The sequence below is a fragment of the Enoplosus armatus genome, chromosome 3 (genome assembly GCF_043641665.1).
Source record: "Enoplosus armatus isolate fEnoArm2 chromosome 3, fEnoArm2.hap1, whole genome shotgun sequence".
NCBI classification, from domain to species: domain Eukaryota; kingdom Metazoa; phylum Chordata; class Actinopteri; order Centrarchiformes; family Enoplosidae; genus Enoplosus; species Enoplosus armatus.
The window spans coordinates 1582501-1603370 of NC_092182.1; the positions used below are offsets into that span (position 1 = coordinate 1582501).

The following is a 20870-nucleotide window of genomic DNA, read 5'->3' on the forward strand; positions in this document are numbered from 1 at the left end:
ACGAGAGCCAGGCTAGCGGTTTCCCCTCGTTTCCAGTCTTTATGCTAAGCTAAGCCAACCGGCCGCTAGCAGTAAGCCTCACAATTACCGTACAGACGCGAGAGTGGTATCAATCTCCTCATCTAAACCCTCGTCAAGAAAACAAATAAGTGTGTTTCCCAAAATGATCTATGCCCAACTGTTCCTTTAATGTCAACCTGCATTCGTGTTCTCATCTTTGCTGTAGAAATGCTATTGGAAGCTACGCTAGTAATCTGCTTAATGGGCACGTGTCAGGACACCTGAACCGCAGATACGCTTACATTAACCTTTAAAATCTGACTCCAATCGTAAAGCTTTGGGTCATCACAGATCAGCGCAGCGTTATTACTATAATTTGCCTCAGACTGATCTGTCATGCGTCCGCTGTGGCTTCCTTGAGGGGCCATTTTGCGGAGAATCCTGCAGTTTCTATTGATCTGTCATTTGGCTCCCTGCGTCCGACCACAGGCAAACAACATCAGGGTCTGGCTAATGCGCTCTCTCGTATGGGCCCACCTCGCTGTGCACCAGCCACTGTCGCCCCTTGGCTCGATATTGTTTGTGTTCTCTAAACGGCCGCAGCATCTGACCACACTTTGTCCTCAGCGGCTCCTTTCATTTCTAGCCACGCGTGAAATGATGCGAACGAAGTGAGCTAATCTCAGACCTCTACTGAAATCCCACCAGCTAATCAACAAACCATGTTACAAAGGCCTCATAAGTCAAAACTATAAATCCCCTAGAGAGAGAAAACAACATAGCCGAACCTGCACTAATGTAGAATAAAGCAGGGCTGGATGACGTGACCATTGCGTTCGTGGTTGCACTGATCCAACGTGCTTGGATCTGGCGTCGGCCATGACGTGACCACCGGTTCAGCCATTAGCGCCACAGCAATCCCTGCTTGCTTTACATAGAATTGATCCCATGAGTCCCACGCAGTGAGGCGCAGTGAGATTCATTAGGTATTAGGCATTGGATTGGCTCTCTGCATCGATCAGACAGCCTGAGCTGGTATCAGGGGAGACCGCCGCCGTGTCCAGGGAGTACCTGCCCCCTCGGCAGTGCATGCTGGGATAGCGACCACGAACAGCGAGTAAAGCGGCGCTTCTCTGTGCGTGTTTGCGCTCCTGCAGAGGCTAAATCATTACGAACATGCATCGCGTTGTCTGTCTGCTGATTGTGATGTAACGTGCAACAAAGTGGACGTTTGAAACATACCTTGCGTCCCACTTCATTGTTGTGTAAATTCATGAGAGTCCTGGCGTTCTGCTTGATCTCCCGCGCGTCCACAAACACCTTCGAGAACCCCAGGCCGTAGTGGACGTCTGCAGAGCAGCCGCCCCACTTCCAGCCCTCCTCCTGGTTGTAGAAACCCTGCTTCTCCTTGTCACAGCCGCAGCCGCTCAGGCTCCCCTGGGTGCAGGCCGCGGTGACCGCGTGGGCGACCCCGGCAGCGATGATAGCGTAGGTGAACGCGGCCTCCTTACTGCCTGCAGTTAAGAGGAAAAGACATTTTTTAATCACAATTGCCAACAACAGGATTCACTATTTCAGGCACTGTCAAGCCTCCTTACATACCTGGCATAGCTGCCTCAAACCAAATCATAAAACACACGAGCCAGGCCAAGTCCAATTCATTAATCAAGCTCTCTTAAAACAGATAGGACAGACGTTCAGGAGGAAGCTCTGGATGTTGCAGAAAGTATCGCGCAGAACAGCAGAAGAGTCGTGCTGAAGGGAAGTCATTCTCGGGAAGCAGGACAGTTCCATTACCTTCTTCATGGTGAGTAACGATCAAAGAACCTGCAGGACTCTGACAGTCGGTAAATCTGAGAGTACACTTTAACAGATCCCCCCCATCATTGGTCAATCCGCTGAGGACATAAGATTGGTAAAGATGATTTTTTTTTTTTTTTTTTCATTCAGTGGGAGATGAAACATCAGATGTTTAGGCATCACTTTTGGCCCTTGTCCCAGCCGCCGTCACAGCGGGCTCCACCCTGTGGAGGTGAATCCGCGAGGCATGCAGAAGCCTCCCTACATGGATGGATTTCCACTCCATAAATCCAAGTCCAAGTGTTGTTTTTTTAAATTAAAATAGAGATAATTCCTGTCGGAGCACACGTGGAAGGTGTCCAAAAATGACCATGAGTTGCAACAACAAAAAAAACCCCACTCCAATAAACTCATCATCTTTAACAATTAAACTGCCACACAAACATTTAAGGTCATAGTCACTCCTTCAAACACTGAAATGTATACGTGCAACTGTTGGATGTGGATGTGATTCTTTTGCTTTGTTAAAAGATGCAAAGCAGACAGGCAGAGGCCATCCTATTTGCAAAACCCCCGAGATGCTAAACTAGCTCTCTGGTCTGCCTTTACAGCCAGCAAAACAGCAGCCGGTGCCCGCGGTGAGCTGCTCCAAGTAGCCAGCTCGGAGGGTGGGGGAGGATACATGATCCTAATGCCAGAATACTGTACGTTGCTGCATCACTGCCAACAACAATCCCCAAATTGATGTATTCTGTCGGCTATCAGTGTTCCAGTCTGCTGAAACAAAACAATGCATTCGGGCAGCGACTCCGTGCAAGGGCAAGCTGGATCGAGCCGGATTCTCATCTAGATGTGTGTGTGTGGGGGGGGGACTTTTTGGATTCTGCAATGCTTGACATGAGTTTTGTTTAAATCTGATGATCTGCACACACACACACACAAAAAATGTCCCCTGCCATAGCTGCAGAACCTGGAGGTAAATTTGTAAACCTAGAAGAAAGTACTTGTCTGAACTTGAAGACAAGACACTTTTTTTTGTGGGGGGGGGGGGGGAGTACTTTCTGAACATACATGAAGGTGGTTCAGCTGCATGTTGCTAACTATGCACTGGCAACAGAAGGTGGAGGAAAATGGTGACAGGTATGTATGCAGTGGAATGATCAGACAAAAGATGCCACTGTTGACACGCTGACCATTCACACACACACACACACACACACACCAAACTACTGTATAAATCTTACAGCTTTTAACTGCGACCGCCACAGGCCATCCGGACTCGTCCAGACTGCACTCACATTTGCTGCAGCCATCCCAGGCAATGTGACACAACGCAAAAGTCATGCAGACACTTGGGAGGGGGGGGGGGGGGAAATGACACATGACACACATGACAGCTTAAAAGGACAAGACAGCGGAACACCAGCGCGCGTTAAATACGCTTATTTCCGCAGTGCTGTCGTTGGAGCGAGCATCGCCTCGAGCCTTATTCCACATCCACGATATAAAAAAAACAATATAAAAAAAATCTGTGGTTTATTTTCCCACCAAGAGCAGATGCTCTTTTTTTGGGGGGGGGCGGGGGGGGGGGGCAAATTGTAGCAATTCCCCTCAAGACTTTTTTATGGCACTTTATGGAAGAAGGACTCAGCGATGAAGCGGAGCTCTCAGGTGGCATCCGCATTTGGTCAGATCTCTCTCACCTTCAACAACAACAACAACAACAACAACAACAACAACAGTAATAACTCTGTGGTAACATCTACCCAGATCCTATAGGAAGATTAGTCTCCATACAGTTGCATGTCACAGATCTCCATAGGAAAATGTGTGTGTGTGTGTGTGGGGGGGGGGGGGGGGGTAAACCGTGGATTTGAGCAACCGGTACATTCCGTCAGTGAAGGCGGATGCGGGACATATGCGGTGCGCGGCTCGCAAACGTACCCACTCTGAGCTCTTTCCCGAACACGGTCCTCTCCCCCAGGGCCGAGCAGTTCCAGCGTCCGTGTCTGAACTGAAACTGGCACTCGTTGATCCCCATCTGAACCCCCTCTCCGATCACTATGATCGCGTCGGGGCGGCTCTGACAGATAGTCCGCTGACGGGGGGCCAGGCCGGGGATTTTGTTGCAGATGATGCTCGCTCCCAGCGCGGCCACCGACGAGAGGCCCCTGCGGTGAAGGGCGAAAGGTTAAAACGTGAACGCTCTGCAGGTGGTTTAATACACCCCCCCCCCCCCCCTTTTTTTTTTTTTTTCTCTCTCTTAATCTGAGTACATCACACATGTATAATACCTGTATTCCTACACCTCCCCCGAAAAGGAATGTAATAAAAATGTTATGTATTTAACTACACAGCCAGAAACCTGACTTTAGGAGGGGGGGTGGGGGGGGGGGCTCTCATGTCTCTACAGCGGGTCTGTCAAGAGTCTGTCATAGGTGGAGAGCTTGACTAACTAATCTCCAGTTCTCCCCCACACTTTTTTTTCTTTTTTCTCCCCCCCCCCCCCCCCCCCCCTCCGACATTCGTTCTAAAATCTCAGTTGCTCCCGTGTGAGGAAAAAAAGCGCACAGAGGCCCCGGGAACTCACCCGATTCTCAAATACACCACTCCGAGGCACAGGAGAAAATGGAAAATCCAGCGCCGCGTCTTCCTGCTCATGGTGCTCAGCCCCGCCGATGGATCGGTGCTACTGCTGTGGCAACAACCGGCCTTACTCCTCCGCCGAGTCCCGCGGGGTGTCCAGGTGTTCCGGGCCGCCGACGTAAATAAAGCTCCTCGGGACAAACCAAAGTTTGTGGAAGTGAACTCGTCCTGATTTCATTTGGCAGGCGTCCGGTGCCGAGAGCCTGTGCTGTAGCATTGGGGCTGTTAGTTTTCCAGGTAGGCAGCTCGGCTCCTCACTGATCGGGCTGGAGCGTGTGTGTGTGTGTGTGTGTGTGGGTGGGTGTGTGTCTACCTTTTCTATCAGGGCGTGTTCTGCAGATCCGAAGATCTGCCTCTGAGCCGTGCGCACACACGCACACACACACACACACTCTCTCTCTCTCTCTCTCAGCCTGCAGGTACACGCTCAGAGCTGCAGACCCGGGTACAGCCGTGAGACCAGGAGCCAGTCACATCCGCGGCTCTTCGCACTTGTTGGGTGTCGTGTCCTCTCCCGGACTCTGGACATCATCATCATCATCATCATCATCATCCGCGCTCACATCACGCTTGACAGGCAAGCAGCTCCCAATAAACGCCCCTCCCACCGATCCCATCACAGCTCATGAGACGCATACATTCAAGTGCTGCACTGAGATACTTGGACTTTACTTGAGTATTTCCACTGTATGCTTCTACTTCACTCTCAGAGGGAAATCTTGAAGGGGAGACCTGGGGGGGGGGGGGCAATTGTGACATGTTCCTTCATAACTCACAGGCTTGAAATGCACAGGTCATCTTTTCATATCAGAAACATATGTATGTACACTAATTAATAATAACAGTGATGTATGCTCACTAATGAAACTACAATATTAAATGAATGCAAGAAGTCAGAGTGTAATAGACAAAAAAAAAATTAGCCATATCAAGGGTCAAGGGTCATTTAAGATTGTTTCAAATCCTTTTAGATGTCAGGCACACATTTTCCAACATCTTAATTATTATTCCATGCATGCTGTTCAAAAAGTGTACCGGTTGTTAAAGACTTTTAAAGCAGTTCACCGCGAACTAGAATGGGAACTGAATCAAAGCCATAAATTGCTTTATTTATTTAATGAAGGGCATCCAAGGCGCAGGGCGTCCGGTTCAACAGCAAGTGTTAAGTGTTAAGGATCAGGATCAGTCAGATTTGATCACTTATGACCTTCATGTTGCTGAGTTTAAAGGACTGCAGCACCATCTGCTGACATAACTGTGTAACTACTGTCATCGTGCTCAAGAGGTGCAGGGCCTTCCCGAGTTCCCATCAAGTACAGGAACCCACAGCGGCACACAGGGCCAGAACCCAACCAGTACTCTGGGTGCACTTCTTAATGACTACAGGGAACGACTGGAGGATGACATGACTGTACACTGACACGTCGACTTGGACCGAAGGTGGGACACTCGCACTGTGCTCGCAAGTACTGGACTTAAAGCCTATACAAAGGTGTATCTATGAGGACCAAGTGTGCATATGTGTGTGTGTGTGTGTGTGTGTGTGTGTGTGTGTGTGTGTGTACAGCCTAAGCTTGACTGACACCTCTATCAATTCCCAGTCAGTTGTTTCACCCACACTTGACTAAAAGGACTGTCTAGGTCACACTAGCAATTCACTGGAGTGAACCAGTGTACTAATTGAACACTGTCTCCATCCTCCATACAAGTACCAGATTCAATAGTCATAGAAAATGATGGGACACATAAAAATAAAGCGACACCAATTTATTCGACAGCTGTTGGTACGAGGTCACTTTTCAGAGTGAGATTTCAGAAACCCATACACGTTTCAATTCTATTCATATAGCGCCAAGTCACGACACTTCACATATAGAGCAGGTCTGGACCGACTCTTTATAATGCTACAATGCATTGCTACCCAGCATACTACTACTATATAAATCTAAATGGTCACCTCGACCTGCTATATGGAAATAAACACGCAGTATGCAGACACACACACACAAACAGTATCAATAAACATATTTCCATACACTACGGTGTTCGGGCTTTTTATTTATTTATTGTTGTTCACGTCTGTTTAATCGTCTGAGCTTCGTCCTCTTGTCGAGGTCGTTTCTAAGGATGCTATATATTTATAACTGATAATCAGTTGTTGGAATGTATTGTTGGTTTGGACATCAGAGCTCGGTTCTTTCATTTAACAGTTGTATCCTATATCATATACTTTTACTTGAGCATAATATTCTGGTACTTCCAGTACCCTTTCCATCCCAGTGAAGAAGATTGTTATAAAGCTCGTGTTTCCACTGACAAAGCTGTTATCACCAAAGAATTCATATTACAGATTCCATTTGACCACCAAAATATACTTCGCAGCTTAACAGAAACTATTTTAAAATCCTGTTTTCGTTCAGCCATCACTCAGAAGAACCAACTGTGTGAGCAAGGATGCTGACAAGTCAACATACCATTAACAGAAAACGAACAACAACAAAAAAAAAATACAGAAAAAAAAAATAATGGATACATTGCAATCTTTGGTGAGGATGGTTTACAGAGAAAACATGCCGCTGGCAGTCCGTAACGTCTAGTGGTCCCTGGAGCGCTCTTTGAAGATGAAAGATTGATACCATTTATCATAAATGAAAACAGAGGAAATGCCACTCCTCAGGGAAGGCAATAGACTGTATAGTTATCTCCCAACAGGGCAAAATCACTACCCTACAACTATACAATCTACTACCTCACACTGCGTGAGAAACTGGGATAAACGGCTTCTTCGAAGACATCTTGATCCACGAAAACACCGATGCCAGAAAATTGGCCTTCAGAAGTGGTGGAGGGTGGACTCAGACGTGTGTTCAGCACTTTGAGAAAGACAGTAGGTTGAATAGTTATCTCCCAGTGCGGGTGTGACCCTAAAAACTATACAACCTACTACCTCATCCCACTGTGTAAACAAAGCCGTTTTCCTGCAGCGAAAGAGAAGACGGAAAAACCACCAGCTGTACTCAGATCTGAGGGGGCTGACAGCTTAGACCTTGGACTGTGGAGAAAAAGTCACATGGGAGAGGGGGGGGGGGGTGAGAAGTTAGGTTCCACATCAATAATATTACACTCGAGGCAGGTTCTCGACTGGTATGAGTCTCTGAGAGCTGGATGTTGAGCCTACTTTCTGACTACAACTGATGTGTTCTGGTGTGACCACATATAAAACCGTACAGCGAAGTTTGGAAAAATAAGGGACCGTCTTAGCGTCAGTACCAAAATCTGAGAATTGAATTGAAAGTATAAAAGAAAGCTTGGATGACGTCCAGTCCTGGTTTCAGATCTCTTCCAAGAGAACCGTGAAGCAGTTTGTTAGGGTTAACAAGCTGCTGTAATCTGACAGGCATCAGGAACGGACCCCAACATACAGAGTTTTATGGGGAGGGACACAGATGGTGAGAGCGGAGTATAACAAGACGATAGTAAAATGTGTCGCTCCCCACAACTGATGCTGCCGCTCTCATCCAGTCGCTCCGCTGGACAAAAACCTCCAGACGGCTCCATGCTGTGTATGTGGAGATATAGACTATAAAAACCAGCACGGCGGGAGGCCAATTTGAAAAATGACGGTGTTTATTTGAAGTTCAGGACCACGGACAGCAGCTGGCAGACATCGGGACGAAGCCTTCCCTTTACCCTCCACACTGATTCAAGGATTAATGGAGCATAAATTAAAATGCCTGATCACTTTCTAGTGTTCACGCAGCCTTCGTTTTGGACAACAAATTCATCAAATCAACATTCACACATTTTATTTGGACTGAAGTGGACCAAGGGTCCCTGCAGCAGTGCAGCGGAGACGCCCCGCCTCCCTAAAACAAAGAGGGCCTCTGCTAACGTCAATGGGACAATATTATTTTATGGAATAGGAAAGTAGGCTTATTAAGCTACAGGGAAAACAAGCAATGGTGCACCGCAAGGTTCACTAATGTAATGACTGAGAAGTGTTTAAACTGACATCTAGTCAATACACTGACAACGAGATGAGATGTGTCAGGATCTGTGCCCCCCCCCCTCCCAAAGACACAAGTCTGCTCCAGGATTAACTCTCAACCACATCAGTCATTTCCAGCTTCCAGCAGGTAGGCCAGCTGCCAACCTCCCCCAGCGTTCAGTTCAGTCTTTTCTCTTGAAGCCCGTCTACACCCAAATCTCCTCCAACCTCCAAGCAAACACGGATGTTCTTTCAATTCACACAACTACTGTCTGCCCGGTGTTGTGCCAGGAAAATAAGAAAAACATCGTTTGCATGCAAGGCTGCTCTGCTGTTTGGCTAACCTGACATGCGTTTAATTCGGGGGGTGGTGGGTGGAGGGGTTCGACGGAATGAGTAACTCTAGTAACTCAGCCTTTAGTTCACGTTAAAAGGCTGTGACCAGGTCCGACACTCCTTCAATGTGCAGTGGAAGCTAGCAAGCTAGCTAGCTGGTTCCAACAATTAGCCAACGTGACTGGTCATTTATGAACTACAACATCTTATTTGGATATTTTCATCGTTGGGGGAGCGTCCTACTAAATATCGTAATTAACAGCACGCCTAACGCGCTCTACCCGTTGCGCCGCACTCTGCTAGCTACGTCAGTTAACCACTCCTTACAACTTGCTAGCTAACACTGTCGAGCTAACGGCTAGCTAGCAGCACGTTCCAGCATGGTTGTCCAGAAAAAGGACAAACGTCGGATAAAAGTGCAGCAGCCGGCTCTTCCGGCGCAAAACCACGCCAGGCGCTATTAGAAAGTGTTCTACAGAACACATGTCCGGGCATTGAGGTGTATTTAACTACAAAAAAAAAATGTATGGTTAACACAGTCTACCCACCTGTCTGCCATGTCGAGACGCTCCTCCACCCCCAGCTTCTTCTTCGTGGGCTGTTGGCGCAGCTTTACAACCGCCTTAAAGGCACACAGCCTCCCCCTGCTGTCTCGGAGTGCAGACTACAGCGAGAACCGTAATCACGACGTTATGTGTGAATGGGTGGCTACGTCACTATTTCATCATTATAAATAATCACTTTATAAATAATTAATAATTACACGTTGAATACACCCATGTGACATTTGTAAATACATGCTAGTTCCTGCAATTTCATCAGTTTAGATATGGTATGTGAATATGATCATTAATATGATGCTATATATATATATACAGCCTTGTAAGAGACTTTAATAAGCCCACAAATAAGGGAAATGTTTCATTAAAAAAAAACACACCAATTCATCATGCTATGACTTCTCGGAATAATGACAGTAACTCATCCATTTGAGATGGTCTCACCCGGAAATGGTAGGTGTCATGAAATATAGAGGACTGTGCAATGACGATCATAAATTACGACTGCCAATTACTTAAAGCTACAGTAGGCAATATTATTGAGTAATAATTTCGGGACCAGGTCGAACACCTCTTTCTGGAATGAAGTGGGTTTGGATGTTGCACCACTGTGACAACACCAGGGGGCACACTTTCCTTTCTTTCTGAGCCTAAATGGTAAAAGTCCATAAAAAGACAGGCACAGCTCACAAGACTGTAGCTTGCAGTAAGTTGTGTTTAATTCTGTAAGAAGTAGCCCCGTCGCAACAATGAAAAAATAGTGCTTGTCGAAAAACTCCCCACAGTACAACGTCTCGTGTCCTTCGTGTTAGTATTTACCATCAATGTTCCACATTCAAGTGTGTGTCAAGCAGATCCACGTTACATTGTGTCCATACATTAGACATATGAGGGGAAAGGCGGCCACTGACTCCTCTTGACACACACACACGCGTACGCGCACACACACACACACACACACACACACACACACACAAGGCGACGTTACACACAGCAGCAAACAGAGTCCAGACAGCATTTTGCTAAATGCACCAGTGGAGGCAGATTGACGTTTTACAGATGCATGTACAAACAGAACAGTGAGAGGTTTTTGGTGCACGCGGTATTAAGGACATGAAAATTGATTGGAAAAGCAAATATGCACTGTGGCCTGTCAAATTTGCATTGCCATGACAACAGCCACAGTTTGCATTTGACTCTAAGAAAACACACTTACATTCTATATGAACATAGCAACTTGTCGTCAGGTTATAGTTATTAAACCAATTGCTGCATTTGAAATAAGAAGATCGGAATAAATAAGACACATTATAGCAACTGCACAGTGTAAAAACATCTTTTGGTTTGCCGACAGCTTCGACAGCCGAGTTAAACGTTTAAATAACATTATGTCAAAATCATGAGAATGTTTCTCAGTCATTTTTCTACCTAGTAACAGATAATAAAAAACAACATCTAGTCCCTCACAAATATTACAGATGACAAACAAATGCTTTCAAACTGAGCACAGTGGCACATCAACATAGAGAATGGCAGTGCTTAGAGTCTATTAAGAGCTTCCAAGAAAAATGAAATGCTAAACCCTTCAAATTGCGGAGTCCTCAAATACCTTGAAAGACCCAAGATTGGCAGATCTCAGCAGAATCTGATGCAAGGAACTGGCTTAAAATACAGTAATGCCCATAAATTAGAGAGGAGCCCTGTTTGAGAGTCTTCCTCTTGTCGGACCCCGTCCCGTCGACCGGCAGGATCAGGAGTCTTCATTGTCCTCCGCAGCTTTGTCACACAGCTCATGGAGAATGGGACTCAGGATTGCTTTCAGTGTCGTGTTCAAAGACTCGTCGTCCTCTGAGGCGGGGTCAATCTGGGGAGCACGGGAAAAGTCAATTTTTGCTCATGCAAACGCTCGCATCTCAACACATTCCACATCCGGCTTCACGTTGACACTCACCTTAGTAAAGACTTGTATCGTTTGGTTGAGAAATCTGGCCTCCACCTCTTCAGGCATCGGCAGGAGGCGAGCAGCACAGTCGAGGATACACAGCAGAGTCAGTCTGTGGCCCTGTCAGAGGTGGGGGGGGGGGCGACAACATTTTCACATTTCTTTTAAAAGCGAGAACAGACCCACATAATATAATTACAGTATGGACAATGAGAATGGCAAAATTATAAATAGATCGTAACATATATATATATATATATATATATATATGTGTAGCGTTGATGGACAGCCTTGTCCCACAATGCAGAAAAAAAACGTCCGTCAACAGCCGCGAAATAGCAACATGGAATAATCTGTCGAGTCAATCGCATTTTGCGCCTACCTTTTCCAGCGAGTCGAGGGCGCTCTGCGGGTTCACGTTCCTCTCACTGAGGGTTTTTACATCGTGGCTGCTCATGACCGGATCCTTGAGCTGCTCCAGCCACGACCACATCAGACAGGACAGGACCAGGGGATCCCTCTCCATGCACAGCCTCTCCCACGCCCCCTCTCTGGAGTTCAGCTCCGTCTGCGCGTCGCAAAAAACACCAAGAGCACAAAAAAACAAAAAAAGGTTGCAGGTTTAAATAAGGGATGACAAAGTTGTATAGTGTAAACTTATATTTGTCATACTCATATTGAACTGGGGATTAAAAAAAAAAGAAGCTAGTAACAGGCAGTATGTATGCGTGGCACTGGATGTTACACCTTCACCGTTAATTGTGGAGAGGAGATGGTGATTAGGCGTTCTCATGACACCGCATTTCCCCACACACCCTCTTGCTGCTCCTTGCGCATCCTTCACACCTCTGGGTGTTCTCTCTTCGGCTTTACTCAAGCGGATACATCGGATAACTACTTCAGTCGTTCCATCATGCGACACTGCAATGATCTTTATATTACCTGTCAAATCTGCATACTGATTACTGACACTGCATTCAGACGTGGAATACGTAACACTGCCGGCTGTATCGAACTGTTAAAATAATGTCTTTCTGGCAGTCGGACGCCTGTGGGTTCATTAATAATGATATAATATGTGTAATATACGTTTTTTTTTTTTTTTACAAAGATGAATTGTGTAATGATGTGTATACATTCTCTAAAACCCAGTTACATGTATGCATGGCCAAGACTACTAAGGCATGGTATATTTGAGAGTATTTTAATGCGGTACCCGACCTGCCACATTGACACCTTGGAGGTGAGATCCTTGTCTGTCAGGTCCATGGCCAGAGCCTTGGCCACCAGCAGGCGTCTGCTCTCTGGGGAGAGCTCAGACTGTGGGGAGACATTCCCTCCGTCCGACGCATCCACGCCTGGCTGCTTCTCACTGGTTACCAGTATGCTCTTGGTTGATAAGGCTGGCAGTGTGGCGTAGCAGCGGGATCGCCGTCCCTGCTCGGACAGATCTAAAGACAGACTCTGATGCCCCTTGTGTAGCTGCTTTCTTAAAAGGGGGGGTCCGGCGTCTTGCTTTGCTTCTGTGACGGGGTCCTGAATGCTGCTGATAATGCCCTGAGGGGAGAGGTCCCAAAATCTGGGAGGGTTACAGGCTGTAAGGCTGCTGTGAGACAGGGAATGTTTGATCCGGCGGTGGATCGGCTTGTTGCTCTTCAGATTCCCTAAATGGTGCGGCTGTGGTCCAAGCTTGTGAAGGACAGAATCGCTGTAACTGAGTCTCCTGTTGTTGGACAGAGACGATCTCAGAGGGCTCTCTACGTTCTGCTGCCTCCACAGAGGGTCGAGCTCATTATCACTGGCGAGAGGTTGGTCGTGAGGAGGTCCGGACTGCGGGGCGGGCGGGCTGAGATGATGGGATGAACAAGGCGGAACAGGAATCCCCTTCCCTCTCATCTCCTTCCCGAGCTGCTGAAGGGCCTGCTGGGACACGGTCTTCTCCACCTCGGCCGTGAGGTCGGGGATCTCCAGCCACTCGTCCTCGATCACCACCTGTCGGTTGGCTGCGATGTCGACAAGGACCCGGCACACCAGCTGGACGACCTTTGGCACGTTCTTCATCTGTCGAGCCTCATAGCCGTGCAGGAGGTGGCGCTGCCGGGTAAGGTACTGGGACAAGGTGACAGCGCTCACTTTGGGCTCTGCACAGGAGAAGACACTTCTGAGAGGGACCAGGAACTGGGCGAACTCCCTGACACACAGCAGCTGGCCTCTGGTCTGGATGGAGTTGGGTCTCTTGGCTCGCACAAAGAGGATCGCTTGGTCAGCGCTCATCCGGGATGTGAAAACCAAGTAACAAGCGAACAACACCCCTACATGATAAAAAAAAAGATTTTTTTTTTAAAAAAAAATGCAAAACTGATATTTTACAAGCATGAATGAATATTTAAGCAATTCCATATACCTGTTCTTCCAAGACCGGCATGGCAGTGGACAGCCAGTTTCCCCTCTTGGACAGCAAATGACATGACTTTCACCATGTCAAGGATTGTAGTCAGAGACGCCACACCATAATCTTTCCACCCAAAGTTGTAGTAATAAACTGAAATACACAAAAGCCAGAAGAATTCAGAGCTGTTCATTATCTGCCCTTTTCAGACCTAATACTGCTGGCGTCATCTGTCTCATCAAGTGATGGCTTTCTTCATCCAGACATACTGTACTGCAGGTGTCTAATGGCCAACAGGGGGCGACTCCACTGGTTACCAAAAATGTTAGTCCGCTTGTATAAAAGTCTATGAGAAAATGACCCTTCTTCTAACTCGATTTACGATCTCAGTAAACCATTCCCTGATGAGTTCATGGTCTCAAGTCTTCTTCAAGACAGCACGGCGTTCATTTTGTGAATTATGGTCCCATTTACAGTAAAATAGATGATAAAGTGTGTGTGTGTGGGGGGGGGTGCTTTAGGGCGTGGCTACCTTGTGATTGACAAGTTGCTACCACGGCGGCCTGTCAGTCAGGATAGCGGCATTCGGTTGTACTAAAAGACAAGGGCTACAGAGGTCTGAGGTAAGAGGGTTTCATTGTAGTCTTCACCCCCAACCGACATCATCTGAGGCCATTTATCAACAGCTCCGTTTGGAGACACTGAAGACTTTAGGCAACCTTTTTTTTTTTTTTTTTTTTGCAGTAGTCTGCCCCAACACCTGGGAACAGACTTTGATGTGTAAAATCAGAGGAGTTCCCCTTTAAAAAAAAAAAAAGGTTCCTTACAGCTTCATTCAGACATGACAGCACATTTACAGAAAGAGTCACAAAGCTCCCACAGTATTTGGCATCTGGTATGCGAGGAGAGAGAGAGTTAGAAATGTTATGATAGGAAAGAAAAAAGAAAAAAAAAAAAAGAGAGTGTGTGGCTCAGGTGCTTATTCAGACTTGAGGCCGACATGTTCAACAGAGTGTTGCCGGGATGACGTATTTTTGTGGGCATCGCCCTGGTTCCCTCGACAAAAAAAACAAACAAAACAATGGGAGTCATCACATTTAGATAAAGAGGTGCATGTCTGAAAGGGGCTCTCCAGAGCCGTTTGTTCATCAAATGTCTGAATGTCTGAGACATGTCTGAGTGTGAAGGACTGCGCAAGACCTACAGCGAAACAACAAGCCAGTGTTTGTGCTGGAGGCTTTCTACCGAGTGAGAGGGCACCACTCGAAAAGCCAGCTGACGCTTTGGTGAGGTGGCTCGGGTACAGATCTCAGGAGAGCTCGTTAGGAAGAGGATGGAATCAACACGGCCAACTTGCAAAGGATCCCTCGGTAATTCCTTGGTTACCAGGGACCACGCCGCGTTTCCGCGTGTAGGCAAAACACGAAATACTGATGGTCTGAGGAAAACGTACCTGCTGCTGCTGCTGCACATAAGATGCAGACTGAATGTGTTCCACAGACTCATTTCACCGCCGTTCTCTGGTCATGCAGTCGCCTCGACGTCTTGTGCAAACGTGGAAAGAGCTCTATTTAAATGAATCCATGATTTAGATTTGTTTAACAAATGTTAAACTGTGTGCTGTTTAGAGGCGGAAATTAGGGAGGGCTAATGTATGTCATATTATTGTGTTATTGTCTGAATGTAACAATAACTAAAAGGGGAATTACTGCAGTTTTAAGACAGCAGCATTATTCTGGGCCTCTTTAATCAGAGCAAGCAAAAAAAACAAAAAAAAACAAACAGATGATCTTGGTTCATTATGACTATTAAAATGCAGTCTCCAGTTATTAGACTTTATTTTGACCCCATTTATGCTTTATGAGCAGATCAGATAGCTATCCAATCTAAAACCTTAGCAATTCTTCTCCTTGTGGCTGGTAAAACGTTTGTCTCCACGCCTTTGTGTGAAGTTTATGGCTCGTTATTAGCCAGCTAGCAGTTTTTGCTAACTGATGGTTATTATAATTAAGCTGCTGAAGTGCAGAAGGTATTCTTCTGGAGTTTTCGTCAGTTAGCAGTCACATTAAGCATACATCCCCCCCCCCAAGTGACAAAAATGCACGCTTGAATTTCTCATGATTTTATCAAATCATTCACATCGCGTTCACTTTCAGAGATTTCGGGGTTTTTTCCTCTCATCAGGTACCCGCTCTGTAAGTCACACTCCATTTAGGGTTATTGGTTTATGTCTGGTTTTTAGGGGATGTACGGCGCGTGTTGGTGAGGGGCGGATGTAGAGACTCACTGCCTGCCTCCATGAAAGTTTCGGGTCGGTAAGTGAAGCCGCTCTCCTGCTCCAGGGGGTTGCCACAGCTGGCGTGTTCTCCGGGCCGCTGCAGGTTAATGACCGTCTTCAAACCACACCTGAGCACAGCAACAAGTCAACACAACACATGCAACTTACATTCACTCTCCTTTCTGTGTACTTCATCACATGAAAGAATTGTGCAGTCGCAACTGGGCTAGGGTAAGCAGCTTGTGAACGGCACAACAATGCAATCTAATAAAGAATTACGTCAGTATGGGTTGTGGTTAGCGTTGTTGTGCCTCTGCGTAGGTAAAAAAAAAAAAAAAGGAAGGCTGCGTCTACCTTAATTAATCACTGGTTTTAATGCACCATCGGAGCGAGTGCATGCTAAGCGATCCCAAATCAAAACACACCCAAGATGTTGAGTGACCGACAGGTGCATGCTGGGTCTGCTAAAATGCTCACAGTGCATCCTTCAGGTGACTTCTGCATTCACTAAGGAACTATACTGAGGTGTGTGAGGCCTTTCTGCTGACAAACTGGCCAAGTGGACTGGTTATGGTGATCTACAAGTAATTGTACTTGTACTTGAGTTACATTTCTTTAAAGTAATAACAGTACTTTTACTTGGGTAAAATATTGTAGTACTCTGCACTGCAGGTGAACAAAGATGAGCTGGGGCAAACCATTCAACAACATCCGTTTCACTGTTATTTCAATAAAGAATCCAACAGATCAAACACAAATTGAAATTCAAATGGAGGCATGAAAGAAAGAGACTACTGTACCTTTGAAATTGTTCAATTATATTATATTTCTCTATGATTTCGGTGGAAGGCCTTGCCATAGCTAGCAAGTTGTCAGTAATCCTGTAAGTGGAGAATATGACATGTTAGGGGGAGTTGTGGTATATAGAGCAAAAGCATAAAAAAATAAAAATAAAAGCTGAACTAGGACTGTTTAGTTAAGTTAAACATGGCTTTAAAGCCCTGACATGCTGACGCACTGCAGCTAAAAGCTCTCCCTTGTTCAGTGATTCCATTTCAAAAACAGATTACAGTGCAAAGCAAAAACCGGGACAAATGTATTGACTTTCCATGCGAGTATTGATGTGGACTCCAGTGACCCGTGCATATCAAGCACAGCGCGGAGAGGAAAAGTACAGGAACACTGAGACGCCGTGTGAAAGGTTAGCAGCAAGACTGCTCAACATACCAGGACGAGTAAATACCCTTGACGGCTTGCTCCTCATCACTCCAGCGAGAGGGGTTCTCGTATTTACAGGCTTTCCCTCCACAGGCCATGGAGCACTGCATGTGGCCGGGGATGACGTGCCTCAGGGTCTCCCCCATCTTGGTGTACTTAGCTGTAGGGACCCTAGCATTGGCTGTAGAGACAAAAAAAAAATAAGACACGTAAGAACAATGTGACAATACTCATCAGTGCAATGCTTTCCTTGCAGCTGAAGTCATCATCAAACCCCTAAATGAAAAACAGTAGGTAATGCTGTGGTTACATCTCCTGGTCCGGCATTCAGCGGGAGGCTGAGGCTGGTTCACGCTGACGGCCACCATGACTCTGTGTGAGGAGGAGGACAGCGTCTCCAGGGCAGAGCTGCGTCTGCGCTGCAGGACATTCAGCAGGATGTCCGAGGCCGAGTGCCTGCGGTTGTGCCTCCGCCCGCTGACCGTCGTCACCTCCCCGGCTAAGGAGTGGCGCCCTCGGTGCAGCTGCATCTTACCGCTGCCGCCGCCGCCGCACCACTGCGAGCGTGTCTGCTGCACTGACAAAAGGCTCCCGGCTCAACAGCTCTGTGCCCGTGATGACTCATCACACAACAATCAACTGTTGGCAAAGAGAGGCAAATACAACCTACCAGTTCGTCAGCAGCATTTGATGTGTCACCATGACAACCATCTCCAAAGTCGTCAGTGGGAGGTAAATGGAGGCGCACACACAAATTGCACACGGAGACAGACACAACGCGCAGATCTGAGGAAGGCGGCTCGTGAATGAAAGAGGAAAAAAACGCCGTACTAAACACAAAATGCACAGGGATGTGACATTTGACCGAATAACACGATGAATGATGTCTTTTTGAAAGAGCTAGTGTTTCTCCAGAGCAACGTGTGTCCATTATTTTCATCATAAGTTAACCTTTTCATTGTTTTTTTTTGTTTTTTTCTGTTAATGAATCAATCTTTTAGTCTAGAAAATGTCAACAATCAACGTAACAACAATTATCACCAAAATGAAATAGATTATTTTGTAAAACTGATGATTTTGTCAATTACGTTCAGTTAATAACAACATGAAACTAGTCCTCACATATAAAGCTGGAACAGCTAGATTGTTTTATGGGCTGCACGTGTATTTTGAAATATCACTACTATTGCCTGCCACTGCCAAAAATGACAATTAAGGTTGTTATGTTAATAAATGCATACTTTTTCTTATATTTGAATATCAATAACAGAAGAGTACTAACAATGGGAGAGCTCGCATCCACTGGTTTCAGACAAGGCTGTGTAATTGTAATACTGACATTGTGCTGCTCAGCAATTCAGTGGCCAGTGAACAATCGAACCCAAGCCAAAAAGGTGAAGGTTTGAGACTGCTGGCTCTCAGTGTGCGGGAGCAGCAGGCAGCAAACACGCCGCGGATGACCGGCTTGCACAACACGTGGCCACGTTCACCAGTCCTCTTCTTTTCCACCTGTTGGCGCCCGTTTCCGTTGAACCGGCTTAATTAGCTAGTCTTCAAACCAGGACCAGAGGAACGATTTGTCTTCTGAAATTAAGCTTGGAACATTCTAGAAAGCGAACAGGAGGACCACTCAGAAACTTCATATTTCAGAAGGGAGACATATTACTTGAATAGCCGACAAAATATAACATCACATGAGTGGGCTGGAAAAAAAAAAAGAAAAAAGGTAAATCCCAGTCTCAATTTTGTACAAACGTCCCGACAAAATGGATAACAACATGTGTGCTACAATGTGTGTTTTTTTCATCCACTAAGCATCATTTTTGATGGTCAATGCAGGAAATAGGTCCACACCAAAGCAACAACAACCCATTCTAACCTTAAGCAGAGACATGGGAGGGTGAGAGTGCAACATAAACAAGATATAAACAAATGCAAGAAATACACTTGCCTCATACATACCTATCGGGGGAAGCCATTACTGACATGTCTTGCTCTGTGGCCATATTATCTGTCACATCCATGACAACAGACGTCTCATTCGCGAAACACTAATAACCGCCAGCATCGACACTGATGTTTATCTTTGATAGACGGAAATGGAACCTTCAGCTTCAGTTATCATCACGTGCTTAAGTAACAATCAAACACTCTCAGATAATAGACCTGCTGACTGCTTCATCGGCTCTGAAGTATACTGCATCCACCTTGTGCACCTAACACTCCAAATGATGGTAAACCTCATGCTCAGCTACGTAAATAACAGCCTCTCACAACAAATGAATCACTTTTGCTTTGTTTCACCTGAAAGTGTCAGCTCTCGCTTTGATGCTACAGCTGCAAAACTGCCAGCATAAAAAAAAAAAATCTCTCACCTGTCTCCATCTCGGTGCTGATCTCTCCACTGCGGGCTCCACTCCTGGAGTAAGGCAGGTCACTCAGTATGCTGACACCGGCTGCCATGGCAGGGGCTAAAAAAGGTGTGAGGAAGCATTGTGTGTCAAAGGCAGATGGAAATAACAAACATCTACCGAGCAGAAGCCTCGGCGGTGCTGATAATGCAAACAAACACAACAACACAAGGCGCGCGCACACAAATGAGATATGGAGGAGCGCGAGCGGCGTTGCCTGGCAAAACAAGCCCGGGGGACGGAGAGGGAAAAGTGCAAACTGAGCCACCATGTCAGCAGCTCGTGTGTCAGCCTGACCACGCTGCACCCCTGGGAGCAGGTGGGCGTGGCCTGGGGGGGGGGGGGGGGGGGGGGGGGGGGGACAACAACACTGGGAGCCCGGGAGCACGTCCGAGATCCAAGGTGCTGAGTTACAAACCGCACTGACTTCAGAGGGCAACCACACGGACGGCAAACAGAGAGGTTTGGAGATAAGCATGCAGCTGCCACTCCATTTCATGTGTGTTTTAGCCGCGAACAGTCCCTCCTGTTTTATTGGGCTCACGCCACGCTTATCAATTATTCAAGTGAACACACATCCACCTGCTATTGTCCCACTTCAGAGCAAAGCCTCTTGACTTGCGCATCTGATTTAAGTAGCCCGATATGAGATTTGTGTCGCTCTGATCTCCCGGAGTGTCAATTTAACTCCGGGGACCGACCGTCTCTCACGTTACACCCGGAGCTCTAATGGGCCTCGGCACTTGTGCTAACTGGTGTTGCAGGAGTGAAACTCTGCACCTTTACAGCTCTCTGCCTCACTGTGGTCATTAACTATTGAGCAGGGTCGCTGTACTTCACATGCTAACTTTTTGATGGCATAACGACTCCTCGACCTTTTGCCCCCCCCCCCCCCCCCCCCCCCTTCTTCCTCTTTGTCAATTAGGACGGATTAATCAGAGAGCAAGGGGTCTATATGAGGGAAGGTTTGACTTGTTTACTATGAAATTACAGAACGGATTTCTTTTACAGTTTTAAACCTTTCATTTTCCCTCCTCTTTAGCTCATATTGTTTAGAGCACCCGCAACCCATTTTGGGAACTACTGCTTTGTTGCAATTCCATAATCACAAATCACAGTTTCACCTTGACTTGAAAGAAGAATCAAGGTGAATGGTGTAAAAATAAAATATGTATTCACCCATGAGTTCCAATATGTTATAGAATGAATGAAAAATATGGCGACACAGCGGCGTATACTTCATATCAAAACGTAAAATCGAAACCTTTCATATGATAGTTGTCATATTCCCCCCCAAAGCCA

The 20870-nt window shown here is 46.5% G+C and overlaps 2 protein-coding genes across 2 annotated transcripts in view; both read right to left on the reverse strand.

Moving 5' to 3' along the window:
• Window positions 1–4461, reverse strand: part of wnt7aa (wingless-type MMTV integration site family, member 7Aa) — a 7534-nt gene extending 3073 nt beyond the window's left edge. The window contains exons 1-3 of the mRNA XM_070903431.1: window positions 4391–4461; window positions 3745–3971; window positions 1243–1514 (exon numbers count right to left, since the gene is read on the reverse strand). Coding sequence (XP_070759532.1) covers window positions 1243–1514; window positions 3745–3971; window positions 4391–4461 — 570 coding nt within the window. The remainder of the gene's footprint in view (window positions 1–1242; window positions 1515–3744; window positions 3972–4390) is intronic.
• A 6557-nt stretch (window positions 4462–11018) lies between these two features.
• Window positions 11019–17687, reverse strand: ptpdc1a (protein tyrosine phosphatase domain containing 1a). The gene is made up of 9 exons (XM_070903084.1): window positions 17468–17687; window positions 17167–17338; window positions 16740–16820; window positions 15949–16067; window positions 13677–13814; window positions 12494–13584; window positions 11655–11840; window positions 11282–11392; window positions 11019–11194 (listed from the first exon to the last, which is right to left on the reverse strand). The coding sequence occupies exons 1-9, from the start codon at window positions 17685–17687 to the stop codon at window positions 11081–11083; spliced, it is 2232 nt and encodes a 743-aa protein (XP_070759185.1). The 3' UTR covers window positions 11019–11080.
• Between the last annotated feature and the right edge of the window lie 3183 nt (window positions 17688–20870).